Source organism: Hirsutella rhossiliensis (genome assembly GCF_020360975.1).
Source record: "Hirsutella rhossiliensis strain HR02 chromosome Unknown scaffold00021, whole genome shotgun sequence".
NCBI classification, from domain to species: domain Eukaryota; kingdom Fungi; phylum Ascomycota; class Sordariomycetes; order Hypocreales; family Ophiocordycipitaceae; genus Hirsutella; species Hirsutella rhossiliensis.
The window spans coordinates 340,655-349,861 of record NW_025408687.1 but is presented as its reverse complement, the minus strand read 5'-3'; the positions used below and the strand labels follow the sequence as shown (position 1 = coordinate 349,861).

The window sequence follows — 9,207 nt, the reverse complement described above, 5'->3', positions numbered from 1 at the left end:
AATAGAGCTAGCTTAGAATACTAGCTAAGACCTCTTAAGAATACCGGTATAACTAACCTCCGTTAAATATAAATATTAGTAGAACTAAGACACTTTTAGATATACTTAAGGTATTATAGAATTCCCTAGTATTAGGGCTATATAGTAGCTTAAATTTAGTCCCGAAAGGCTTTTCTATTTAGCTATAATTATCTATATAAGATAGTAAGCCCGCTAGTAGATAGAGATAGAATTATTAACTCTAATACCTCTTCTATATACTAATATACTACTAATAAATTCCGTTAAAAACCCTACCTTATACTCCTTCTTTCCCTCTATTACGTAGTCTTATATAATTCCATAATTTCCTAAAATTCCGCTTTTACTTATATACCTTAAGAGCTTTAAAATATAGCTAGTACGTTAGTAAGTCTAAAGGGTATTATTAAGTATTTTAAATATCTATAATACGTTTAAAAAGTAGTTATTTCTTTATCTCCTTCTTAAATTTAAATATATTAATATATATTTTATATATTAATCTTAGAAAAATACTTAGCTTCTTAATAGTAGTTAATAATCTCTAAAATAAAAGGTAAAGAGTACTAATTCTTTTATATAACCTAGTTAAGTCCTTAGTAGTCTATATATAGCTATAAGGTACTATTTTTCTTTAAAATAAAAAGGATAAGCGCCTTAGCTAAGCTCTTTAACTCTTAAATTATTTTCCTTTCTATTACGTCTTAAATCTAGTTATATAATACTTAAAGTTCCCTTTATAATAAAGGGTAAATTAGTTTATAAGAAGGTTATATATTAAGGATTAAATTAATTAAGTAATCTATTCCCTTTTTAGCTATAAGTAAGTTAAATCTATTAGCTAAGAAGTATCTTTAAACTAATAAAAAGTTAGTAGGATTTTAGCTTATTCTTCTTATAAAATCCCTTTATCTTTATCTTTATCTAGTAGCGGGATTAGCTTAATATTAAGCGCTATTATATATACCTTTATATTTTTTTTAAATTCTTAAAGGAATTTATAGGGATTTTATAAGGTTTCGCTACTTAGTTAATACTTAAACTATTACTATTATTTTTATAAGATAATATAGATATATTTATCTTCTAAGGTAGTAACTTATAAAAAGATTAATATTTAATCGTTTAATATTAACTTATTAGTATTAATATAAAAATAAGTAATTATCTTTTTAATACCTCTTATATTTATTATTTAAAGTAGTATTAACTATACTCTATACTTCTTTACCTTACTATTACTTAGCCCTAATAACTTAGGGTATAATAGCGCTACTTATAGTAATCCTTATTATTAAGTAAAGTATATATCTATAAGGTTAATAGTACTATAAGTATCTAAGTATATAAGGACTTTAGTAGGGTTTTACCTTAATATTATTATAGGAGTTTTAAGTAACTATCTTATAAGTATTAAGTTTACTAAAAGAAAGGTATTTACCTTAATATCTTACCTTTTCCTTAATTTATAGTATTAAGTTAAAGAGTCTTTACTAAGGTTTCTACTTTTAAAGAATTAATATATTTTATAGATAAGTATCTTAGCTTATTATATTAAAAATATATAACTCTTAATTAAGTAAATAATCCTCTTCCTTAATAATATCTTTTAATTTAGCCCTTAGTAAGTATATTACTAGCTTACTTATTATTAGTTAAATTAGTAGTATTTCCTTAATAATTTAGCTTAGCTTATTAGCCTTTTTAATTCCTCCTTTTATATATACTACCTTAAGGTATAGTACTATTTCTATTCTTAGTTCTTTTAAGGGTAAAAGTAATATTAATATATTACCTCTTATTAATAGTAGTATCTTAATATTATTAAGTAACTTATATAAGCTTTTCTTATTAATAAGTATAAATAAGTATTAAATAAATATTAATTTAGTCTTAAAGTTATAGCTTTAGCTTAGTAAAAAATATAAAAGTATATACTTTTTTTAATAAGCGTTTAAAATACCTCTCTAAAGAGTTAAGGTATAAGCTAAACTTTAAAGGAGACTAGCTTTCTTATTAGTAAGCCTCCTTTAATTACGTTATTAATAGTATCTCTTTATTAGCGGTATCTTTAATTAAGATAAGTATTTATTCCTTAAAGTATACTTAATCTATACTATATTTAGTTTAGTTAATCGGCGTTTATTTTTTAAGGTATTAACGCTATCTCGCTTTATAGTCGCTATATATATAATCTACTATATAAAAGATTTTTATTTTATCGCGATAAAAATATTTAAGCGCTACTTTAAAAGCGTCCTTTAGATTATAAGTTTAGTTAAACGTTTCTATATATTAATAGGTTAAGATAACTAAGCGATATTTTTAATCTTAACCTTACTACTATAACTACCGGTTAATTTAAAGAAGTAGGACTATTAACGCTTTCTTAAATAAATAGTAATAGTACTAGCGCGTTTAGTAATTTCCTCCTTTAATTATATAACGCAATCTTCTAAGCGTTTTATCTTCTTTAGCTCTTTAACGCGCACTTATAAAGCTATAAGCTTTTCCTTATAAGATAGTTATCTTACGCCTATAAGTAGCGATATCTTTAATATAGTTATAATGCCGTTTATAGTAAAGGTTTATTTTAAGGATATATCTTCTTATTTTTTATCTCTTAAATAGATACTTAATATATATAAAAAGAGGCCTTAACTAGTTAACTACTATATTACGCTATAGGAGCGTTATATAGTCTTCTTTAAGTAGCTATCTCTATTAAGTAACTAAAAAAAGAAGCTTTAGAAATTATAAGGGAATATATATTATAGTATAATTAGTTAGATAGTAAAGATAGCTAAAGGTATTATACTATATATATTATATTCTCCTTATTATAGGACTAAAGCCTACTAAAAAAGGGATTTTTCCTCTTTAATTAAAGTAGTAAGTAATCTATAAAGCGTAAGTATAAGAGTCTTTGACTATTATAGGTGATAGGCTTAGGCCGCGGCCTAAGCCGTGTAGTTACGTACGGAGGGCCGGATCCCGTAAGTATAGGGGCGGGCCAGCCGCGCATAGAAGAGCTCTACATAGCTTGTTAACATTATCCTACGGACGGCACCTACGCACACGCCTCTGCCTACTCCGTGACAGTATAAGCTATCAACTAATAGATCTAATAGATGTCTCCCCGGAAAGGGTGCCGCTTCCCTAAGGGAGCACCCCGCTACCCCCTAGGCGGACAGGAAGTATTGCAGCTATCCTAGAAGCGATTAGAAGCGCGACGGCTAGCGAGAAGAACGAGGTTCTCGCTACACTAGGGGAGCCGTCTACGAGACCAGCGTTAACCCCTACGACCTCAGCAACACCGGTTGCGGCGGCGGCACCACCGATACGGAAGCCGCTTCCCTGGCCGACTTAGGACGGCAAGCCTAAGTCCTTCTACTTCTTCCTTAGCCGGCTATAGACGAAGTTTATAATAGACGAGAAATAGGGCCTAAACGGCTGTCGTAACACAGCGTGGTATTCGCTCCTCTATACGCTGCCGGAGCCCTAAATACGGCGGATCTCCGGATTCTAGGATAAGGGCGGCCCTAAAGGCATACGCGACCTATAGGACTTCTTCTAACACCTTATATATACGTTCGGCAACGTATAGGAGCGGGAGAAGGCGCAGGATAGGCTACGGACCCTTAAGTAGAGGGACGGGTAGACCTTTAGCGAATTCCTCCCCGACTTCGAAGAGACGCTCTTACGAGCAGCGGGAACCACGGTATAGGAAGATAGCGCGAAGCTTATATAGTTACGGAACTCGATTACGCCGGCCCTACGGGAGCTGCTTATCCCCGTAATTATGCCTACTAACTACGGCGAGTACGTAAGCCGGTTAATAAAGGTAGCATAAGGCTACGAGCAGACGCCGCGTTTCTAGAAGCTTCGTAAGCGCACGCCGCATAGCGGTAACGGGATCACCGCCCCTCTATAAGAGGAATAGCCGACTATCGACACTAACGGAGATACCCTAATGTCGGCTACCCGCACGGACCGAGCTAAACGCGGTAGGAAGTCGTCTTCGAATATCCCCTATACTATCCCGCTCTCTAAGTAGCGGGCGAAGTAAGTAACGAGCGAGGAAATCGGGAAAAGGAAGGCTAACGGCCGCTGCCTACGTTGCGGCGCGTCTATACACTTTATATTAAAATGCCCCTTCCTTTTAGCTAAGCGGCCTATAGTAGTTCGAGTAGCGAAGATAGAACCGCTCCTTGCCTTAGACGACGAAGAGGACTCCGCTCTCTTAGGCCCGGAGGAAAAAGAGTAGCTCCGGAGCAAAGACGGGCTCCGGAGCCCTAATTGCTAGCACTAGTAAAGGAGAAGGAGGAATTATCCGCCCGTATAGAAGAGGAGCCTACTTTAATATAGGTTATAGTTAATAACTCCTTACCCGTCGCCGCCCTTATAGACGAGGGCTGCTAGTGCTACGCCGTAGTTAACGAGGCGCTTATACGAGAGATATAAGTGCCGGTAGAAAAGATCGCCCTAAGGCGAGTAAAGGGCGCCTTAGGCGCGATAGAGGGTGCGGTAATTAGGGGCATTACGTAGCTAGCTTTAGAGGTCGACGGTTACCGTAAGCTTATCGTGGCCTATATAATCCCCTAACTAGAGTTTCCCTTAATCCTCGGGAAACCCTAGTTATTATATACGGAGTTATACTCGGTTCCGCACTAGAAAAAGCTATAGTTTAGGCCTACGCAACGGTAGGTCCGCTACGACGATAGTTCCGTAGGCGTAGGACTAAGCGTGCGAGCTTTATGCTCGGTATAAGAAGTCCTTACCTCTATCTTTATAGGAACTATACGACGGTTAGAGCGGGAGGAAGGCCGGGCAGCGGCTAACGTAGCGGTCTACGTAGTTAGCCAAGCGGACATCGATAAGGCCCTCCGGGCGAAGAAGCCGAAGTCGCCCTCTAAGCTACGGTAGTAGATACTAGAGCGCTTTTACGACCTCCTACCGCTATTCGAGTCCTAGGAAGCGGACAAGCTTAACCCGTATAAGCTAGGGGTAGACTATAAGATCGTACTCCGCACCGATAAGAAGGGGCAGGAACTGCCCGTACCGTTCGGACCGCTATATAGTATATTATACGCGGAACTACTAGTGCTAAAGAAGACGCTAAGGGACCTCCTAGATAAGGGTTTTATTTAAGCAAGCAGCTCCGAAGTAAGAGCGCCGGTCCTATTCGTGCGTAAACTAGGGGGCGGGATACGGTTCTATTACGACTATAGGGCTCTAAACGTAATTACGAGGCCGGACCGCTACCCCTTGCCCTTAATCTCGGATACGCTCTATAACCTTTCGAAGGCGAAGTAGTTTACGAAGCTAGATATAAAATAGGCGTTCTATAAGGTGCGGATCTTAGAGGGTAACGAGTAGAAGACGGCGTTCCGTATACGCTACGGCTTATTTAAGTAGCTTATAACGCCCTTCGGCCTCTTAGGAGCGCCCGCTACCTTCTAGCGTTATATTATATATACGAGGACTATATATAGAAAGTACGGAGGGTCCTAGAGCGCCTCTAACTTTATAGGCTCTACCTCGACCTAGATAAGTGCGAATTCGGGGTTAAGAGGGTTAAGTACCTAGGCTTTATTATCTACGCCGGCGTAGGTATATAGGCGGATCCCGTAAAGATCTAGGCGATTTAGGACTAGGCTGCCCTAACTACGTAGATAGGCGTACGGAGCTTCCTTAGGTTCGCGAACTATTATAGGATGTTTATTAGGGGCTTCTCCCGTATTATAATGCCCCTAAACGAGATTACCGGGAAGCGGACTGCCTTTCGCTAAGGGCCTATATAGGAAGGAGCGTTCCGCACGCTTAAGGACCTATTCTCTTAAGCCCCGGTGCTGCTTTAGTAGGACTTCGACCGGTCTACGTTAGTTAAAGCGGACTATAGCGGCTAGGCACTCGGAGGAACGCTCTCCTAGGAGGTAGACGGGCGGAAGTAACCGGTGGCGTTCTACTCCCGTAAGCTAACCCTAGCGGAGCGGAACTACGCTATTTACGATAAGGAGATGCTAGCGATTATTAGCTACCTCGAGTAATAGTAAGCGGAGCTCCGGAGCTATAAGAGCTTCGAGGTTCTTATAGACTATAGGAACCTCGAGTACTTTATAACTCGCTAGCACCTCTCGGAGCAGTAAGCCCGCTAGGCGGAGTATCTCTTACGCTTTAACTTCTCGATTAAGTACCGGCTAGGGCAGGACTCCGCAGTCCTAGATACGCTTTCCTAGAGGGATCAGGACCGGCTGACGGGAGCGGACATCGAGGCCCGGGATCTATAGCTTATCCCGTAAGAAGCGCTACGGACTTATATAGGAGCTTCCCTAGTAGAGGAAGGCGCGGCGCTAACGGATAAGCCTTCCCTTATACCTTCGCCTCGGCCCGGCGAGGAGGGATAGACCGGCCTAGGGGCGCGTGCGGCGCGGGTGTTCTAAGATAAGGTCCTCTAGCGCTTATAGGATAGGATGTCGTCTCTAGACCGCACCTACGAGAGCGTGCGCCGCGCCGTTAAGTCCGGCGCTCGACGCCTCGATCCGAAGCTAAAGCTAAAGGTATAAGTAGCCGACTATCACATCGACCTACGGGGGCACCTACGTTAGCGGGGGAGACTATAGGTGCCGGGCGCGCCGTATACTATAGAAGCTAGGGAGAAGGATAGACCGCCGGAGCTAGATAAACGGAACGAGCTCCGAGGGAAGCTAGTCTAGCTCGTCTATAACTTTAGTATCGTGGGCCACCCGGGTAGGCAAGGCATAGTAGTAGGCCTCGCGAGGGATTTCTACTAGCCCCTCCTATAGCACCACGTTCGCCGCTTCCTCCGTAACTACGATATCTACGGCCGCACTAAGATTTAGAGGGCGCAGCTTAAGGGGCTACTTAAGCAGCTTCCGGTGCCCGACCGGTTCCATACGTATATATAGATAGACTTTATAACAGACCTCCTACTTATAGAGGGCGGCAACCGCTATATATAGGTAATTAAGGACCGACTTAGTAAGTCTATAGTATTAGAGCCGATGCCGTCTATAGATACGGAGTCCTACGTAGAGCGCTTCTTATAGTGCTAGGCCCGCTCGCATAGCTAGCTAGCCTCTATTATAAGCGATAGGGGATCGAATTAAACTAGCCGCTTTTAGTAGCACCTATGCTAGCTACTTTAGATTACGCAGCTACTTAGCACGGCATATTACCTATAGACCGATAAAGGGCCCGAGAGGGTTAACTAGGAGGCGTAGGCTTACCTACGGGCCGTCGTGGCCCGCAACTAAGTAGACTAAGACCGTTAGCTCCCCGTAGCCTAACTTACGTTAAATAGTAGACTATATACCTCTATTAGGATAGCCCCTTTCTTTGCAACGCATAGCTTTAAACTACCCTTACTAGTTCCCTTTACCGTAGACGTAGCAGCGGAGCAGTATAGCAATTCGTTACCGGAGGGCCGCGCCTCCGCGTTCGTACGAAAGCTATAGGAGACCACGGATTATTGCTAATCCGCGATAGCCGCCGCGGCGTAAGATTAGGAGCGGCACGCTAATAAGACTAGGGCCCTAGTAGATAGGTTTACGGCAGGAGATAAGGTATAGCTAGACCTCCGTAACTATAGGTCGGCACGGCTAAAGAAAAAGCTTAACTAGCTATACGCGAAGTTTACGGTACGGAGGGTTATTAGCCTATAGGTTATAGAGCTCGATAGTCTCCTAATAGGGGTCTATAATAAGATTAACGTAGACCTCCTTCGTAGAGCCTCCTCTAACCCGCTGCCTAGATAAGAAGCAGCGGACGCCTAACCGCCCGCAATCGAGGTAGAGGGAGAGGACGAGTTCGAGGTCGAAGAGATACGGGCCGCGCGCTAGAAAAAGGTCGGCAGGGGGAAACGCCGGGAGGTCCTCGTTAAGTAGCGCGGGTATCTCGACCCTACGTAGGAACCCGTATATAAGTTTACGGGAACCATAGCCCTCGATAAGTTTAAAGCCTTATTTAGAACGGTAGACGAGAACGACGGACTAGCGGACTACCGATAGTAGCCCGGGCTAGGACCACGAAGTAGGCATAGCGGAGGGGGCAGTCACGGTAATATAAGCAATATAAGCGCAATAGTACGGGCGGAGACAAAAACAGCGTTTATTACGGGGCAGAGCCCCTAGACTACCCGGGCCTATTCCTTATCGTTATTATTATCTTCGTTATTGTCGTCCTCGTCGGCCTCCTCCTTCTTATTAGCGGCGGCGGCGGTCTCTAGGGCGCTAAGGCGGCCCTCTAAGCCCGTAAGCTAGTCGGCGGCGGCGGCGGCTCCGGGGGTAGAGGGGCGGCGGCCAGCGGCGGCGGCAGGGGCAGCGGCGGTGGCGGAGGCGGGCACGGCCAAGGGGACCGCCGACAGGGCGACGGAGGCAGTGTCCCTAGCGCCGGGTGCGTTAGAGGCGGAAATAGGGGAGCGGAGGAGTAGGACTTACTTAGGCATAAGGCCCCACCGCTCGAGGGCGCGGAGGTTACGGTAGGCGGCGGCGGCGGCGGTAAGGCGCTTCTTAGCAGCCCCCCGCGCCTGCCTATACGAGCCGGCCTTCTAAGCCGACGCCGCAGCGAGCAGGACGGGAGGCGCCGCCTTATAGGCGCGGCCGGCTCGCGCGCACTAGTAGCAGCTGCCGCCGCGGCGGCGCCCGGCCTAGTCGGAGCAGTCGAGCTCTTGCGACGCACAACGCATATAGGGGGCTAAGCGGGCGGCGCCGGCCTATACTTAGCGCTTATGCTATAGGAGGTTAGCGGATAACGTCTATTACGCTTACCTAACTGCGGACTTACGGGGGTAGCGGAGACGGAGGCGGGGGCCGAGGGGCCGGGCGTCACGGGTGGCGGCGGGGACGGCGTCGTCACCCTAAGGGGCGACGTGAGAGCGAATAGCGTAGTAGAGGCGGCGGCGGCGGCGGTAGGAGCGGTGGTAGCGGCGCGGGCAGGAGCGGCGGCAGCGGCGGAGTCGTCGTCGGCCGCGGCTAGCACGGCGTCGACGAACGACTCCGCACGCTCCGAGAAGGAGGAGGTAGGAGAGGGAGAGGCGGATATATCTATCGCGGAAGTTAGCACGACGGAATGCGGCCTCCCGCTCTATAAGGCGCGGAACTTACTAGTTAGAGTTATTGTTGTTATTAGGGCTATTATTGCTGCTGCCGCTGCTACTACGAGCAT

At 44.1% G+C, this 9,207-nt stretch overlaps 1 protein-coding gene across 1 annotated transcript; it reads right to left on the bottom strand.

Annotated features, from left to right (window-relative positions):
* Positions 1–8,299: 8,299 nt before the first annotated feature.
* Positions 8,300–9,207, bottom strand: HRG_11519 (uncharacterized protein; the record flags this gene model as incomplete). Its single annotated transcript, XM_044869989.1, has 4 exons — positions 8,300–8,426; positions 8,481–8,590; positions 8,827–9,086; positions 9,147–9,207. The coding sequence occupies 4 exons, from the start codon at positions 9,205–9,207 to the stop codon at positions 8,300–8,302; spliced, it is 558 nt and encodes a 185-aa protein (XP_044714886.1).